The 19,836-nt window shown below is 34.3% G+C and overlaps 1 protein-coding gene across 4 annotated transcripts in view; it reads right to left on the reverse strand.

The window, feature by feature from the left end:
• Positions 1 to 5,561: 5,561 nt before the first annotated feature.
• Positions 5,562 to 19,836, reverse strand: part of SEMA3A (semaphorin 3A) — a 469,306-nt gene continuing 455,031 nt past the window's right edge. For all 4 annotated transcript variants that reach the window (XM_060632359.3, XM_060632358.3, XM_060632357.3 and 1 more), the window contains 2 exons: positions 10,389 to 10,531; positions 5,562 to 9,001 (listed from right to left, as the gene is read on the reverse strand). In XM_060632359.3, the coding sequence (XP_060488342.1) occupies positions 8,546 to 9,001; positions 10,389 to 10,531 (599 nt within the window). In that variant the 3' untranslated portion in view covers positions 5,562 to 8,545. The remainder of the gene's footprint in view (positions 9,002 to 10,388; positions 10,532 to 19,836) is intronic.

Below are 19,836 nucleotides of genomic sequence, written 5' to 3' on the forward strand. Positions count from 1 at the left end.
TTTTTTCTCATTATCAAGACAGAACTGAATAAAAGTGAATATATATATCAGTAGTGTTGTATATCAATGTTAATTATTACTCCACCTCTGTGAAAAAGTCTTCTATCATCTCTCCTACACAGATGAAAGAACCAAGGTAGTATCTATTCTACAGATGGGACTGAAGCCCGGTGGGTAGGGGCATAAGCTCACCAAGTAAAGGAAGAGAAATGACAGGTTTGCTTGTCTCTAAGGCCATTGATTATTTATTTTGCCTTATGAAAGAGGTGTTCTCTGCCTCTGAATCAACCCATATTCCATTTGCTCCTTCATCTTCTGAGACTTAAATCATATTTATAATAACGACTTATCCTTATTCCTTGAAACTGTGTTCTATTTTCTTTTATCTGTCCAGAGCTGATGTCACTTACCCTTGAACTTTTATTTCTATGTGCCATTAAAATCTCCCTGGTCTCGGGTTGATGACTGAAGATGAATTGAAGAAATAGGTCAATTAACTGTGGAATCAAGGTGCTAGCTGGGTCACAGGAGAGGTCATTGAATTTTGCAAGATGGACTGTTAACTGGAAGGAGAGATGTGCCAGATACTGTAGAAGGTGGAAGAGAATTGTGGAAATTATTTGTAAGAGTAATTAATTTTAAATTATATCATCTTGATATATGCACCAAGTAAAAACATAAGTTAGAAGATTATATATATTTAAGTTGAATACATATATACATGGGATGATTATAGTTACTACTGTTGAAAACTGAGAATCTATATAGGATTTCTTCTGGCATTTATTGACATAGGTATTGATAATTGTTATATACCAAGAAGTAGCAAGTCAATGAAAAAGTATTTGTAAAGTTGATCTAGGTATATATTTTTATTAAAATGCCCCCAATTTTTAAAGTTTGTTTGTGGGATATTATCCTTGACATGTTAAATTATTGTGTAAGGGTACTGTTTCTCACAAAAGTATTTAAAATCATTATTTAAAAATTGAAGTATTTGCTAACAAATATTTTTCATTTATAAAAGCAGACTTTATAAATGCCTATGTGATTCCAAAATTATTTTTTTCTTCTTTTGGTCACATAGTTAAATATGTGAAGAAAGCTCATCTTGTATCAATTAGAATATTCTCCTTTTTTTGCCTCATTTCAAATATTTAAGAAAGATGCATGAAGAAATCAGTATTTTTTTCTTTGAAGTCTTTTTGTTAGAGAAAGTGAATTACAGACATCTATTCCATTGTTTTATAACTGAACATTTGACCAACTTTTCATTGGTTCTTTCATTTTCCCTGTTTATATCTTACATTACCAAGTACCCAAGTCAATAAATTTTTTTCTTGGATGTACCTTGTTTTTGGATGATCTAAACTAATGCTTATTGTAGGGGCAATTCATTAAAAGTTTAAGAGATTATTTTCACTATATGATTCAATAAATCATAAAAAGGTGATAAAAAGGTTCTGTTCCAATTGGATCAAATAACAAGATTGTAATCAGGGGTTTACAGTTGGCTGAGAGTTAGATCTAAGACAAGCCACTCGTGATTCTTCTCTCCTACAAAGTTGGGATAATAAAGTTGCCCTACTTCGTATAAGGAGAATTGAATGAGAACACAACAATACCTTGAACGTTATACAGTGATATAAAAAATGTAATATTACTATCACTAAGCAGTAAGTAGCTTTAGTAAGGCTTTATAATGCTCTATACTTCTGCTTACATTCATTTCATTAAATATTACAATATTAAATTATAAAACAATTCAATATTTTATAGTTTGTACTTAGATTTAATATGTACTGCTACAAATCAGTTAACTTCATAAAAATGTATAAACATTTCCTTTACACAAGTTCAAGAATGTTACTTCTTAGTAATGAATACAGAGCTACCTGATATGACATAATTTTAACAAATTTTGTCTGGTGACAAAGGGGAGCTTAGGAAGAAACCAGTATGGAAACAATTACAAATTATATTCCATTCTCCAGTGAGGGGAGTAGGGTATGTTACATTTTGAATAATTAGAGATTTTGTAATCTAGGGAATTTGTTGTTTGTTTTGTAAATTCTAGAGAGGCTAACAATAACATAAAAGAGAAACCTTAATCAATCATGGCATGTATCTCAAGTAAGTGACTAGACTATTATCTTGGTCAAAATATAATAATCTTGGATATTTACTCAAACTCTTCTGAATAAATATTATTTTATAACTTTAAGAATTCAATATACTCTTTGACAGTACACTTTTTCATATGGATGCCAGTTTTTATTTTTCATACTGTATTAATATTCACTAAGTAATAATTTAACCTATTCCTGGGCCAAATAAAATACAACTAGTTTCAATAACCAACCATTAGGGTCAAAATTAACGTAAAAAGAAAATGAGCAATATTTCTGAAATTGGTAGATGACAATATGCACATTTGAAACGTAAGATTTTTTTTTTTTTACCACTTTTAGTCAGTGTATAAATTCAAGTAAAATTTATGGAATGGTACAGAGAGACCCATATTAATTTGTTGAAATTTATCAGCAATTTAAAAACACTGAAAGAAAAAAAAATATTTCAGGACTAATGAAAGTGTCATTCTTTTACTGAAATTCAAGGATGGAAACCTCCTAAAAATTGAGGTGTAATAAAAAATACCCTAAAATGGAAATGATGCTTGATTTTAGACACACAACTTAGTCTAAAACAGTGCAAGCCTTTCTGGAATTAGTCATCAACAAAACGATTGAAACATTAAGAACCGAGATACACAAATGACAGGGACTTTTTTTTTTTTTAATGTATTTACTAGAGGCCTAATGCTTTAGTGAGATTTACAAAGAGAAGATGAAGTTGAGACTTCAAATTACCCAAATTGGAAGGACTTAAATACATTTATGAAAACTTGTGCTTAGGTACTGTATAAATATACAGTGTGTCTGTAAGTATAATGTTTAGATTAAGAGAAATAAAATACCTTCTTGTGTTATGTGAGAAAAGACTTGACAGTTTAATATAATGGTGGTGTTCCGTTGACAATTTCAAGAGGCAGCTAAGCCTCCTCATTTTCTTGACTTATTCTTTTTTGTTGTCTGTTTTATTATTATTATTATTATTATTATTATTATTATTATTATTATTTTTTACACAGGAGTCTCTGCCTGTCAACTATGTGCACTAACGTCACCCCTATCATTGTTTAGCCCTGAAGCCCTCCATCTAGGGTATCCATTGAATAAACAAAGGCTTCATATTTTAATGCCATCTTTGATGATGTCTTGTTTGTGGGCCACCTTGTTAATTAGCAATGTTGGAACCTGCGTCCGAGTGGACTAACGCTAGACGAGTTGGGCAATGCTGAAAGCAGGTGACATATAAGGGAAGATTTCATTTGAACTGTGTTAGACCAGCATGAGGAAGCTGTCTTCTCCCAGCCACTCACGTGTGGAATTCCGAATTCTGCAAAAGCAAGATTGGTTGAACTAGAAAGGAGATTATGGCATAAAGATTAGTTCAAAAATACTGTGGGAATACTGCCGATTGCTATGACTCCAGCTAAGTAAAGACAAAAGAGGTCAACATGAAGAGGGAAGATAGGGAGGGTGAACAAAATGGGGAGGGGGTAGAGAGAGGCAGAGTGAATGACACCATGTGCCAGTGATGAGAATGTAGGGTGCAAACAGAGGGCAATAAACCAAAATCAGGGAAAAAATAAACAAACCCAACACTCTGATTCTCGGTAGTGGGGCATTTTATTTTTGCTTATGAACTCTATAATTTATTTGGAATACCTGTTCCCATAATAAAAGCATTTATTTTCACACCTCTCTTTCATTCTTTTTTCTGCTCTTCTTTTGCTTTATCTGGGCACATTTCTCATGTATGTCAATTCCCAGACTGCATGTCACTTATCTATCTTCTGAAGCTCTCCGTGCTCTCTTGAAATTCATCCCTTCCCCTGTGATCTCACAGCACTTTTATCCTCTGTTTGCATTTGGCACTCATCACATTGTGACCTGGTTCTTTCCAACAGTGATTATTAAGCTTCTTCCCCATCCCAGCCATCATGATAGGAACTGGGGGTAGAGATAAATTAGATACAGACCCTGTGCTCAAGTAGCTTACAGTCTAGAAAGGGATGGGGGTGTAAACAAAGAAACTACTCCTTTGTGATGAGTGTGGCAGTAAAGAGTATAGACAAAGCACAGATTTAGCGCAGAGAAGGTGGTTAATTTCATCTAGAGATGGAAGGATCAAGAAAGACTTGCCAAATAGGATCAATGAGTATGTGTGGTAAGGTGTAAAATATCCTCATCGCCTACCAGTGCCTAGTACATAGTAGGCAGAAAAGATCTACCAACATAAATTAATTGCACAGGTAGGAGTCTGGGTCTAAAGTTCAAAGGGTCTAGAAGCCTAATTTCTTTATATTCGAAATCATCTTTTTGTTTGGTTGGGTTCCATTTGGTGCCTCTCTTTTTGCTTGTGTGTGCTTGCATGTTTGAAATTAAAACCAAGCTGTTTTCTTTGGGCTGGCTGACTGTGAAAATGGCCATACCATTCTGGTGGCTTCAAAGATTCATCATAGGTCCTCTTAGTATATTAACTTTATTTTTTTATGTGTGTTTATTTTTGAGAAAGAGAGAGAGAGAGAGACATAGTGCAAGTGGGGCGGGGGCAGGGGCAGAGAGAGAGGGAGACGCAGACTACGAGGCAGGCTCCAGGCTCTGAGCTGTCCGTACAGAGCCCGATGCGGGGCTCAAACTCACGAACCGCAGGATCATGATCTGATCTGAAGTCAGACCTTTAAACCGACTGAGCCACACAGACGCCCCAGTATATTAACTTTAAAAAAGTATGTGTCTTTAATTAACTAGTGCAAGAAAATTGTTAGAAAGCAGATAAACTAATAGGCTTTTGCAGACTTTGTGAAAAACAATGTTTTCCTTTTTATGGAAACACGTATTTTGCAAACATTAACAATGAATTTGGAGAATTATTACAGCTTTAAAATAAAAAGCATGGATGCCTTTGGCATTAGGCCAGTTTATATCTAACACATGATAACACAATAAGATGATGTTGAATCCTGTTTGTTAAGTTTGTCTTTGAAGACATCACAATGGATAATTTCCATTAAAGTTTGAATGCAAATTGTGTTTTAAAAATGAACTCATAAAACAAAGCTTTTAAAATGTTATACTAATCACTTCATGTTGATGAAATGCTTGCTTATGATCTTAAGGATAGGCAATTTCAGTAACAATTGTTGGCCATCCTTGTTGATCCTGAATGAAACCAAACTGAGCATGATAATGACACATTATAGAATTTCATCCCTATATTTCCTCTTTTAGGCATGACATAAAAAATAACAATATTTAACTTAAAGGGCATAAAAAATGAACATCATCACCATAAATATAGAACTCAGTTTACAGATGACTAGAACGGAGAAATCTGCTAGCTGATTATGTAGCAACCTGACTCTGGTTCTCAGCATTTTCTAAACTTATGTTCCTTGACACCATATGCTACAGGGAACAGTAAAGACATCTGAATTCAAATATTTTGAAGAAATGTGTATTTAGCAACTGAATACATGCTAAAAGGAATAATTTACAGCAGCAGTTTCATTACATTTTTCTCTCCAGTTTTCTAGTTCCCATCTGAAATGCAGTGATAAATACAGATATGGAACATATTTACTACCTGGCAAAAAACATGCTTATTGAATGGGCACACACCCTCTGTCCTTAAATAGCACATAAACCACCTTGTCACCTGTGTGGGGAAATCTTGCATTTTAGGGTGATATTGAACACACTGAAATGGAGTCCCTATAAAAAGTTGAAGTTTACTGTCCTTCCTCTTCTTTTCAAAATTATTTACATCTCTTCTGCCTAATGTGTAGGTAGCAAAAATATTAAACACATACCACTGAAAATCACTAAATAATACATAAAGTAGCATTAAGTGTGCATTTACATGCATTTACATTATACATTTGATTTCAACTGGGCCATCATTTCTCTGCTGCGATGTATCTTTTTCCAATCTTAAGAGTGCTGTCATAACTTGCTTATGTTCACATGAGTGTCTTAACAAAGTTTCAACTCTGATGATACATGCATATGCCAAAGTCTATTAAAATTAAATTAAGTGGGACGTTGATTATTTTTCGTGCAAACTGTCCCCTCTTAATACACACTGGCACATTATGACTGCAATAAGAACTATCTACCTGCAAGTTATATCAATAATTTTCTTCAAAAACTTAGACCTGATAGTTTATAAAGACATGCAAGTAGATTTCCTTGTTTTGTTTCTTTTCTTTGAAGTCTAGACTTACTTTCTCTGGGTATTTCATAATGCTTAACAAAATGCGTTCGGATATTGGAAGACATCCCCTCTATCCCTTCAAGTCCATTATTTTTGAGGACTACTATGAAATAAGATACTTCTGTTATTGCAAATCTGTTTCAGTTGCAAATTTAGAAGGAAATGCAACACCAAATTTTAGCACAGTTAAGATACTCCATGAAAATAGAAAAAAATACCTATTTTTGGAGCCCTCTTTGTTCTTTGATTTGTATTTTAAACGTTTCTTTTTCTCTACAGAAATATGTCCTTCAAATAATTTAAAATTCAAATACAGTTTAAGGATGTACTTCTATAAGTAACACCGGATTAATCAATGGAGCCTAAAATTGAATGTAGAATATTTTTAGACTTTCATTTGAAATAGGCATTAACACATTGTTTATTCAGACAACTAAATTGAAACATGAGCTCCCATCTGTGAAATATTTCAGCTGAGAATTTTTTTTACAAAATTCACTGTAGTCTGAGGTGAGAAATTAATGCTGAGTTAATTAGAATCCCAAGACAGCTAGAGTTAGAATTTCAATGCCGCTTTCATTAATTAGCAAGAAGATGTTTCCTTTGCAGTTTTGTGCATGATGAAGAATCTAGGGAGGGATTCCTGGAAAGGTGAGTGCAGTGCAAAAGAAACTATCATAATGCGGAAGGCCTTATAAACCTTGAAGTCAATGATTCTCAAGGAATCATGTTAGGACAAGGGACGAGGCAAGTCCTTTATTGAACATCTTTTACCTTATTTTATAAGTTGTTGGAGGAAACAAAAAGCTTTACATGATTTAAGTGTGAGTTGTGTCCCAGAAAACAGTTTGTATAAAAGTCACTCCCATCAACATGAAATGAATCAAGATGATCTGTTTTAAAACAGATCATTGCTTTAAACAAGGTGAGGTAAGAGACAGCTGATACAGATGTAAACAGAGTTGGAAAATTTGCTTTTAAGATGTTGTTCTGAATATTACTGATCTCTTTCAAGAAAATTAAGTGACACAAATGTAATTCCTAAAGGAATAATGAGAGTTTTTATGTCTCAAATATCATGTGGGTTTTCAAGCACAAAATTAAGAGATTTTCTGTTAATGCTATATTAAAACAATGCTTATTATTTTCATGAAATACGCAGTTCCTTTTCTCCTTATTGAACCATTAGGTGCAACACAGTGCATTGAACAAATCAAAATTGTTTCTCCTTTTTCTTCTGGTTAAATGTTCTGTTTTTTCTAAGAACATTATGCAAGTTAAAATTAATTTTGATCATGCTTAAAGAAGGGGGGTGTTATCTGTTTCAATTCCTCAGAGAAATAAAGCATAATTTACGTCCAGGTTTTAGGAATCAACTGTTAATGATGTTTATGTGTTTCTTGAACAATATCGGCTATCCCTCTTGCAGAACTAAAAACACAATGTCAGGGGGAAAAAAGCAGCACACAACTGGAATTTGTGAAACAAAAATTATAGAGCACAATAACTATAAGACAAAAACCTACTCTAGCTTAGAAAAGAGCTAATTTTTACTGCATATTTGTCATGGTACATTTAAATTATAGTTTTAATAAAATACATCTTTAGATCAAAGCTGAAAGAAGACATCAGTAGTAGATCAGTGTATTCCATTTTTCCTCTGGATGATGGATGGTTTATGTTTTTTTATATTTCCACAGACCATTTCATTCAGTCTCATTTTACTCCTCCAGTACATATAAACACAAGTGCTGGTAGACAAAAAATATCCTTGAATCCAACTATATTTTGGAATATTCATCAGCTTCATAAATCCATGCAGTTTATTTTAGACTTTTAGTTCAATAAAATGGCTTTGCTGATGCAGTTTTTCTTCTTTAGATGGCAATATGGCAAATGACATTTTTATTTCTCAGGCAAAGAAGAAAGGGAAACCTGTACAATGAAATCTCATAGGAAACATTAAGTCTGCTAAAGTGAACCTCTGCGTTCACCTGACCTCTATTAGGTGTTGGTATTAGGAGGAAAGCCTGTTAGGAAAGTTACTCATGGACTTAATTTATAATTGGTGGAACTCAGTTGCATTTCCCACCATTGTAAACATCCACATAATGCCATGAAAAAAGTTCATGTATATTGCATTTTTTCCAGTTATTGTCTAGGCAAGTTTCTACTTGTTTGAGGTTTCTAGAGGTAATGCAGCTCAGACACTCCTGGGTGCCCTCTCAAATTCGTGGGTCCGCCTGTTTCTACCTTTCTTATTTTCCTGCAAGTGCTTCCATTTGTTATTGTTCCCCTGGGCATGTCCTGGCCTTTGCCGACGTTGTTTTCGGTCCCTTTTCCACACTTGTTCACAGAACTCATCCATTGTGTTCAGATTGGGGTGGTTGATGAGCTGCATGAAGTCTCTGTACCAGACCTTCTGGCTAGGTGTCATGCTGTTGGACATTTCTTTGGTCTTAGAGCCATCTCCATCATCATCTTTATGAAGAAGCTCTTCCAAATGCTCTGTGTCAATGACTTCCAGGGTCACTTTCAGAAGAGTTTGCATGAATCCATGTTCCACAGCATGGCAGAGGTAATTGCCTGAATCCTTCCGCTGTAGGCTACGCAGTAGAAGGCCTTGTTCTGTCCTGATGATGTGATCATCCACTCTGATCTGGCAGAAGAAAATGGTAGTAAAAATACACATATTTAAAAGAAACAGAAGTTCTAAAATGCTGTCTCAGTAAAAACTTAGATTATGTGTTGAGGCACATTTTAAAGTTGATAAAATTTCTAGCTGAAGAGAGAGGATACCATTTCCCCATCAGAAAAAGAGTTAGAAATTTCTGTAAATTGTTTTTAAGATACAATGGAAAATGTTGGTTATCTACTATCTTAATAGAAGTTTTCATTATAATAATTTAAGATATTCAAGATAATGAAAGGACACAGATATACTTTATTTTATAAACGTGAAAGAAGGTATATAAATAGAGGAGAAAGTTAACATTAAATCTTAGAAATACAGAACCATGATATTAGAAAACAGGACAGCATTAGAATGAACTCAGAAGATTTGAAAAAAATTAAGAATCAGCAGTTGAGCAAGAAGAAAAATGCATAGGAGTACATGCTTAATAATTATTTATTCAGTTTTCTAAGTCTTAGGTGTGTCATAAATATAAAGATATGCTCTTGAATGTACCTAACCTTACTTTTATTTTGAATACGGTTTACAACAGACATCTCGGAAAGGCCTAAGCTGATAATGTATAAAATTGTATAAAATCAACTTTGACGTTTGTAGGGTGTGATTACATATTCAACGATGCTTCAAATGTCAAAAAAGGGAGGGTTTTATATTCAGATTATGGTTGTAAAATTATCTGCACAGAATACATTCACAAATACCTACACAGTCCGATTAGTTACCCTTATTTAATATTTTTTAAAAGCTTAAAAGGCTCAGAGTATGGAGATTTTCTCTGTACGATTCTTTAATTTCACACAGGAATAAGTGAATCAATTCATTGATGAGGAAGATCTGTCTGATGCTTCACGTATAGTTCATACTTCATGTACAGTTCATACTCTTTATCCTAAAACTCCTAGCCCCGTTCCAAAACCTCTCCTCCTCATTTGAGAAGAAAGTCAGTAAAGAAAATAAAACACGTTTGGATAACAGAATTAATTGAACAAAAGTTAAAATTAGTAGAGGATTTCTTTCTTTCTTTCTTTTTTTTTTTTTTTTTTTGGTACAAAAATATAGATAACATACTTTCTTTGTAGATAACTACAAGGAAAAAGAAGACTCTCAAATATATCTCCAAATGGATTCTGGGACAAAATTCTTATCAGCTCACCTTTGTTTCTCCGGTTCCTAGCACAAAGCCTGTCATATGATCAGCCTTCAGTGAATGCTTGTTTAATGAATGGACTATTGATGGGTTAAGAAAAGGATAAAGATTCACAGTATTTTTTTCACCCTCAAGTCAACCATGTTGGGGTCACTTAACAGTATATGTTAGATAGAAATAATCCAGTCAATTTCATTCCTATACCTCTTCTTTTCGCTCTTCATTTCTCCTCTGGAATTGCCAATAGACCAGAGCTCGCTGTGATTTTGGACTGCATTCCAGGAACGTGCTACTATTTTCTACTCCATAGATGATTCTTTCTTCAAGGCTGTGGCCATGGTGATTATCTGGCCAGTGATGAGGAAATGAAATGAGGAAATGTTAGAGAAGTAAACTCAACCTTCCAAAGTATTTATTTGGAAATTCAGAAGATAAATTTGTTGCCAAGTTGGAAGTCTTTTCCAAATTGATTTAGGATGGCAGAAATGTCATGGACGTAAGGTTTCAGAACCCAAGTGGCTGCTTAAACAGACTCATTATTTCGGTATAGCTTATACAAAGCACATGCAGAGATTTGCCTACCAGAAAGTAGCATTACGTTAACAAAACCAGTCATGTGTGCAGTATAACTATACATCTTTATATGCCATGGTAATACTTTCCAAGAAATTATTTTAACTATAAAACTCTATGCTCTGACTAATGGGGCCAGTTCATAGTGTACTATTCTCTAGCAGAAGTTATTTGAGATTTTGGAAACAAGAATCTGTTGCTGAGAAATTATTTTGCCTCTTTGTGTTTGTTTTTCATCTGTAAAATTAACTTCACCAGCCATTGATATTTACCTAGTATTTTACAGAAGGTAGAGTTCAGGAAGTTTATACTCCCCACCACTAACCCTTAAGTAATCAACATGGTTTTTCTGAAGATCAATGGGTGTGAAATGTTTGGGATGGCTCAGAAGAAAGATGCACAATTATAAAGCAATGTGGTTTCAATTGTCCTTATTTTAAAATGATACATCTTTTATTATTTTCAAGAATTAGGCTAAAGAATATGGCAAGAGTATATAATAAAATGTAGCAGTAAGAAAACCTGTTTCCTGATTAAGTTTCTATTATTTTACCCTTTATGTAACCTCCTTCAATGTGGTAAATGAAACACAGTTAAGATCAAAAGTGGGACACAGGGAGTCTAGGTAAAACTCATTTAGAGAGAGAAAAAAAACCCTTCCTTATTATCTTATATAATCCTGTTTCCATTATGACATCCTGTACAATCTGGAACTCATTAAATTAATACAGAAAATAGTAAATATATTTTCACATGCATGGAGGGTTGACAGCATAGACAGATGAAAAATTTTTGCTCTTTACTTCAAACTCAACTAGGTTTTTAATTAAAAAAAATGTTTCCCCCTTTTTCTGGCATCACTTTGTTCTAATTAACTGAGTACTTTGGTCTGTCACAGACAATATGATTTGCTCTCACTAGGTTTAGAGCTTTCCAAAATCCTGCTTCCACCCGATCCCTGTACACAGCTTGTGTCCTCCACCCCCTATTCTCACCCTGCCACAGTTGACATTCTACCTCTGTTTGCTCTCTCCAGGGAGGTCAATATTAGCGCTTGGTTTTCTATCACTCTGAATTATGAAATGAGGCTCTTCTAAACTTGGGAAGTATCTGTCCCTTCTTATTCAACAGATCAATACCCCGGAAAAAGGAAATGAAAAGGAACAACAATATTTAACTGATTCTAAGTCACAGTATTTTTTATATTGGAGCTATATCTTTGTACGTCAATATCTATATGGAATTTGGCCGTGTTTTTATCCCCCCCCCCCCCCGGAATTATTAGTACATTGTTGAATGAATAGATATGTCACATGTTGCTATGCTAATCTGCAGGGTATGTGCTTCCATGGACAGAGGTGAATTGAATTTCTCTGCCTAACAGGGGCTGGACAATCTCCTGTGATACCATATTTAGAAAACCTTGTCACAGAGGTCAATACAGTTTACAATGGACACATTTTTTTTTTCCTGATAACTGCCATGCAGTTTAACCTTTGATTTAGAAATCCTTTTATTTGGAATATTACTCAGCCTTTAAAAAAAGGTCTGCAATCAGTAACAACATGGATGAACCTTAGGGAATGCTAAGTGAAATAAGCTAGTCACAGAAGAACAAGTACTATGTGATGATCCCACCTATACCAAAGATCTAAAAGAGTCAAACTCCTAAAAGCAGATGGTAGAGTGGTGGGGGCCAGGGGCCAGGGGCCAGGGCCAAAGGGAAATGGGTAGGTGTCAATCAATGGGTATAAAGTTTCAGTTATGCAAGAGGAGTACGATCTTGAGATCTGCTGTACAACAGTGTGCCTATAGTGAAAAATATTGTACTGCACACTTAAAAACTTCAGAGGGTGGGTCGCATGTTAAGCGTTCTTACCCCAATAAAATAAAATTTAAAAAGCCTTAATTAAAAAAAAAATCCATTTAGGCAGAGACTTTTTATTTAATCTCTACATATTAATGAATCATAAAATATATGCCAGCTTGATAACAGTAAAAAGTCCACTGTATTGGGGTACAGGTGGCTCAGTCAATTAAGCATCCTGCTCTTGGTTTTGGGTCAGGTCATGATCTCACAGTCCATGGGTTCAAACTCCTTGTTGGGCTGTGAGCTGGCTGCATGGAGTATACGTGGCATTTTCTCTCCCGCTCTCTCTCTCTCTCTCTCTTTGACCCTCCCCCACTCATGCTGTCTCTGTTTATCTCAAAATAAATAAATAAAGTTGATTTTTTTTAATCCACTAAATTTAGAAACAAACAACATAGTGATCCACTAGTATCTTTTGCCTTACCCAGGCCCACTTTACTTGTAGAACTTTATGAAATAACTGACTTGTCTCTCACCTAATCTAAGTTACCATCAAGAGCTGTAGAAGTCTTATGGTGTACATAAGTTCTTGCTTACAAACATAAAACTCCCTTTAAATCTTTAACACATTAGTTGACACACAGTTAAGAGAATGTAACTTGTATAATAAGAAATGAGAGCTTACTATAAATGTAACATCAATTAGGTATATTTTCAAAAATTCACAAAGTTGTCTTCTTCCCAATTAACTTAATCATTCTATCTGTTCCATACAGAGTTAACATTTCTTCTAATCCTGGGAAACCTGCTCAGTTTTTAGTTTCTCTTCAAGGTCTTCTCGGGTGACAGCAAATGTTTCCCAATGAATAAAAATGAAATGAAATGAAATGAAATGAAATGAAATGTTCTCTTAAGAGTATATGTTTCCTTCTATTGAAAAAAAAACATTTCATTTCACCTGCTACTTACATATAGTAGCATCTAATATAAGATGACATGTGATTTAATCAAGAACTTATACCAAGTTGTTTTGAGTTTAACATAGCAGTAGTTCCTGGCCTTCTCTTCAAGAAACACGGCACTTTTCCATCTGAATAACTGACAAACCACAACTGGTGAATTTGGTTCACTGACGAGGTATCTTTAGTTTGCCCTGATAACCACTTGTGCCAATACCTGTAGGACTCATTCCTCCTTTAAATTGGCCTTTCTTTCTTTCCTTTGCCCAAATAAAAAAGCAGAAGGAAGTATTCTAGTTAGTAAGCACTGAGGTTACAAGTTCTGCCACATCAACTACCCATCATAGTCAGTATGCAGAGGTACCACCAAGTTTCTTTGGGTTGACATTCTCGTAGGTTTTGTTAGGTTCTGCTGCCATTAGGAACAGTTGCAAAAACTCAATTTCCACTGAGTATAGTTGTTTTCTATTAATTCCTCTGCAGCAGAATATTTCTATCATCAGCAGCTTTTAACTTAGGGCCAGAACTTTTAGCTAAAGTGGCCTCAGAGGATTCCTGGGTGGCTCAGTCAGCTGACGAGCTCTTGATTTTGGTACAGGTCATGATCTCATTGTTTGTGGGATCAAGTCCCACATGGGGCTCTGCACTGACAACATGGAGACTGCTTAGGATTCTCTCTCTCCCTCTTGCTTTCTTCCTCCTCCCCCACCCCATGAATAAACTTAAAAAAAAATTAAATAAATAAATAAATAAATAAATAAATAATAAATAAAGTGGTCATAGGCAAGCATTCATATATTTGGGTGCTCAGATATAACAACCTGTAAACATCTTTTTCTGTTCATTTCCTCACACCTGATACCTTATAAACAGATACCCAAGAAGTATTTCAAAATGATTAGAAGGCACCCAATAACTGTCCATTCCCTTTCCTGATCCTTCTACCCCAACTGCTTGAGTAAATGTTGTACAACATAGAAAACATTAGAATTCCAATAATAATGTGATTCTCTCTTTCCTTTCTCCTTCCCTCTGCCCCTAATCTCTCTTTATTTCTGTCTCTTTCTATTAAAAAATATAAACAGGAACAGTATTTTGATTCTTGTTTTTAGCAGATTTGCAACGATTTTCCTAGGATGTCAAGTATAGGATGGCTTTATTAAAGTAAAGAGCTCTGCACTGAAATGGTAGCATAGTATAGCTATACTCTTAAGTATTTTTCATAGCATATACTATTGACCTTAAAATTCCCCAATACAAATCAAAAGCTCAGCTGAGAAAACATTGTGGATTAAAGATTTCCTGAAGGATATGAAATCTTGCATATTCAGGGCTAAGCATCATCTGAAATCTCCCTCTGCATGAAACTAGTTGATCTGAGAGCAGTTTACATGGAACACATATAATAATATAATTGATTTTATTGAATTGTGTTGGGTGAGGTCCTTCTGACCTATGTTGAGGAAGCCCATAAGCAATACTCTATGGATTTGTTCACTGTGCTTAGGTCACAGTGTTGTCCAGTATGGTGTCCACTGCCTTGCACTATTTTTTTGAGGTTCATCTTGGGAGAAATCTTTTTTTTCTGGTGTTAATTTTCAGGAATTATTGAGATTCTCTTGAAAAAGTGATTTTTTTAAAGTAGGCTCCACACCTAACATGGTGCTTGAATGCACAGCCCTGAAATCAAGAGTCACATGCTCTAGTGACTTAGCCAGCCAGGCACCCCCCAAAACTGATTTTTTTTTTTCAGAGAATTAACTTTGTGACTCATCTGTTGATTACATTTCTCCCTCACCACGGAAAACACGTGTTAGACAAATTTATGTTTTATCCTTATAATGTCATGGTAAATATGTTCTTCCTACATGCCTGGTTTTGTTGTCAGTATACATGTTTTGTCCGTGTGACGTTATTGCCATCTTTATCTTATCTTTGTTTTCAATCGAAAAATGACAAATTGTCTGACATATATTAGGTCATCTAACAATTTTGGACAATGTGAAATTTTTACAACCCTTCTTAGTACCTTTTTTGTTGTTTACATGTATCTACATAAAATTAATCGTATAACGCCTGGACACAGAAATAGTCTTAAATATGTGAGGTTAATTATTGTTACTGCTATTCTTGTGACAGTTTCAACTGTTAATTCAAAACTTAAAATCCTTTATTGAGAATCCATAGTCAGCAAATTATGAACTGCTTCCCAACATCAATCCTACTTCCTGACCACCATCAAAAAAAGTATTTTCTCTTCTAGACTTCCTAAAATCTTTTTACATATATTTTTAGGGCACATGTAGTCTTATTTGTTATGATTATTTATTAATCTTTTTTGTTGTGATTATGTATAAATCTAGTTGTCTTCTTTCATACCATATGTTTTATAATCCTGGCACTAGGCAGTCATAAACCCTTAGCTAATGTTTGCGAGAGGAAAATCCAGATAACTATTTAGTCTACATTTAAAAGCTGAAACCTCATGTAACTTTGATATCCTTATATCAAGGGGATATCATAATTACATAAAAGAAATGATTAAGGGACACCTGGGTGGCTCAATTGGTTAGGCTTCCAGCTTCAGCTCAGGTCATGATCTAATGGTTTGTGGGTTCCAGCCCTGTGGCGAGCTCTGTGCTAACAGTGCCGAGCCTGCTTGGGATGTTCTCTCACTCTCCCTCTCTGCCCTTCCCCTGCTATGCCACCCTACTTTCTCTCTCAAAATAAATAAATACATAAATACATAAAAACTGAAAAAAAAAGTGATAAAAGTTTAATCAGTTAAGAAGGGCACAGGGTTTATAACCCTGAGTTTGACAGAATATGCTACTGGGTCATGGCAAATGTAAACATTTTAAATCTTCTCAATTTTGTTACATTTTATAATGTTAACAAGAGTTGATTTGAGATATGGTAGGAGAAGATGACCATGAATGAAGTATACTCCAAAATAAACAATTCCAAATATGCAATAAGAAGAAGAGAAAGAGATCTGAGAAATCCTATGAATATATGCTTGCACCTCAAGGGGCAGCTATAAGTCTAAAGGATGTCTGTGCCGATGGCAAGCCTATGGATCTCCAGAAAGAAAGCAATCTCATTTAATCTATTTTAAAATACAATTTGCCCTTAGAAAGCAACTGTTTTGAACATAAACTTTTGTCATGAAAATTACCAGTAGACAAAAGGGTAGAGCTAGTTGTTGAATTGGCATAATGAATTCTCATGAGTTGAACTGAATAGTTAGAGCAAAATAATTGAGAACAACAAACATTAAAATTATTTTAAAAGCATCACGATGTGTTTGAATAACACAATGTTACAATATGTCGCATTTGTTAATGACAAGAAATAATGTTTTTAAGGAAGCAATCTTCAATTAATCATTTCCTCCTTTAGTAGGATAATTTATGGAAATGAAATGAGGCTAATAAACCAGAAAGAATGGGAGGAAAGAAAGAAGTTAAATAAATTGCTTCCTTTTGTAACAACAAAAAGTCATGATATCCATCATTTGGCCAGAAATATCACATTGCTAAAGGCCTTATTTAGTATTTGATTCTCTTCCAATATAGCAGAAACAGAAGGCATCACATTTCAGCTTTCCATTTATTTCACTCTCCATTTTAACCCCATAAATGTCTCCCAGGATTGAAATGTTAATAATGTAAGAATCTTAGAAAATCTGATGTCATGTAGAAAAGAAAGAGATGAGTGGGGTAGTAAACCATATATTTATCAGCTAATTAATCTCTGTTATCCTTTTTGATGTTCTCCCCCTTAAGGTTATTTAAAAGTTGAATTTAATAGATAATGAATATAAAAGTAAAAGTTAATTTAGGGGAGGGGTAATGGTTACAAGTTATTTTAAATATTTAACAAATAGTGTTAGTAGGTGAACTATATAAAAAGAGACCTAACTCTAGTTGTTTTCATCACATTTCATCACATCACATCACATCGTTTTCATCACAATTTTAATATTTTACATCGTAATTTTTTTTCTCAATAATATTCAGTGGTAAAGGCCAAACGAAGGGAGAAAGGAAATAAAGGCCAAAAGAAGGAAGAAAGGAAATACTGACTACAAGCTCTCAATGTCTTAAGAAACTGCAAATTCACATTTCTTAACTAAAAACATCATTTCTTAGATTTTCCTTAGTGGATTCTAGAGGATTTTCTCCAGAAATATGAAAGGTAATTCATCAATAGAAAAGAATCTAAATTTACTTCAAATGGAGGAATAATCTCTCCTTAAGTAGCAATAGCTAAAAAGGCATTTTATAAGTGAATCACTAAGCCTTGGGAAGACATAAAATACCTAAATAAAACAAAAAAAAATCATTCATCCCTAACATTCATGTATATTTTCACACCTATTAAGATGCCTAACAATGGATTTAATAATTTCAATTTCATATGGGGCACCTGGGAAGCTCAAGTGGTTACGTGTCCGACTTGGGCTCAGGTCAGGATTTCACAGTTTGTGGGTTTAAGTCCTGCATCAGGGTCTGTGCTCACAGCTCGGGGCCTGGAGCCTGCCTCTGATCCCATGTCTCCCTCTCTCGCTGCCCCTCCCCCACTTATGCTCTGTCTCTCTGCCTCTCAAAAATGAATAAATGTTAATTTTTTTTAATTAAAAAAATTCTACAGTATATACTAAGCTACAGAATAGGGGTCCTGTTTATCGATGTAATGCTTACCACAATATTTCTCTAATGATTTGTATGATGCTTATACAAACTAGTTACCAACTAGTTGAATGTGTGTTTGCATGCATGCACCTACAAATACATGCATATGTATGTATTAAAATCATGTGCTTAATGCATTTGTCAAAAGTACCAAAAAGACCCAAATCACGAAACCTTAGAGAAAATTTAAACTTATAGTTTATCAACTTGTTAAAATATTAGATTTTAAACTACTTTGTTTTATTTCTTAAAATAAGATCTGTGTCTGGTGCTAGGAAATAACTACCAACCAGAATACAGTATTTAAAAGTTTACAATTCAGGTAGTTTTCTATCTTTCTTGAAACCACAGATTCCTGTGCATGTGTCTTTAACATGTTCTTTTGGTATATAGATAGGTAGAGGGATAAACAAATAAATAGCTATGACCAGGGTATTTTCATGTTACCGTTCATAGGTGATTATCACATTACAGGTGGTCACTGGTATTTTAATTTTTATAGGTTTATTAATTTAAAATATGAAAGTGAAACTGATGTTATGAAAGTAACAATGAAGCCATTTGAATAGCTGTATTTAACACTATTCTTGATATCTTTGTGTGTGGGAAGCTACAATACTTCTCAGTACAAGGCAGACTGAAATTCAATTACATAAAAAGCAACACCAATATGAAGATATCTACTACAATATTTAGTTTATGTTGAACATCTGATATGTTTCATTTTCATGATTTTATGGCAAATGTTTTACCAAGAAAGCACATATAATCTATATGCCAGAGAAAAATTACCATAGGACTTTTTACATTTAAATATCAGGAAACATGGACTTCAATATTTACTTTACTTCTTCCCAAGAGATATGATAGGAGATGATGGAAAACACCCATTTACTGAAGCAGAAACCTTCCATAAACAATAATGAATATACCATCTTGTATTTTAATATGTTTCCCTTATTTTTGGACTTTAAAAAATACAGCATGCTTTAAAAACTTCACATGTACAATGGTTAAATTATGGGTGCACAAGTCGGGTGATCTCTCAATGCCATATCTGAAAACTTTAATAACGAACAATAACAGCGCAAAGTATCTCAAACCTCTTCTTATTCAGGTGTGTGTGTGTGTGTGCGTGCATTGTACACATATACTATGAATAGCTGGATTTGCACAATCATAGAGAATAACACTGCAATAATGTCATTCTAGAATGCATACTTGGTATATTTTAATATCTCCGATAATAGAATATGTCTTACAGTTGTTCTTGACCGGAGTTGAAGCTGCTTTCTTCTAGAAAGAGTTTATTTTTACTTTTTGCCAGACACATGCAACTCTCCTAACCTGACACCTCTTTAAATTAAAGTCTTGTCTGAGGTTTTTCTTCCACACTGCTGGTAGGACTCAGAAAGTAAACCTTCATGAGTACCGTAGTGGGGTTCAAGAAGTGGTTTTGCCTCTTTTCCACTACCCGTGATTACAGCTGAAACAGGCAAATGTCCTTGCGTCTTCTGCATGGGAGTTTATTTCTCTCTTCACTAATACTGAAACACTGCCAACTGGCTTGATGCTGGCACCACTATCACATTCTCCATTTTGGGCAGTTTTTC

Source organism: Panthera onca, chromosome A2, assembly GCF_046562875.1.
Source record: "Panthera onca isolate mPanOnc1 chromosome A2, mPanOnc1 haplotype 2, whole genome shotgun sequence".
Taxonomy (NCBI): domain Eukaryota; kingdom Metazoa; phylum Chordata; class Mammalia; order Carnivora; family Felidae; genus Panthera; species Panthera onca.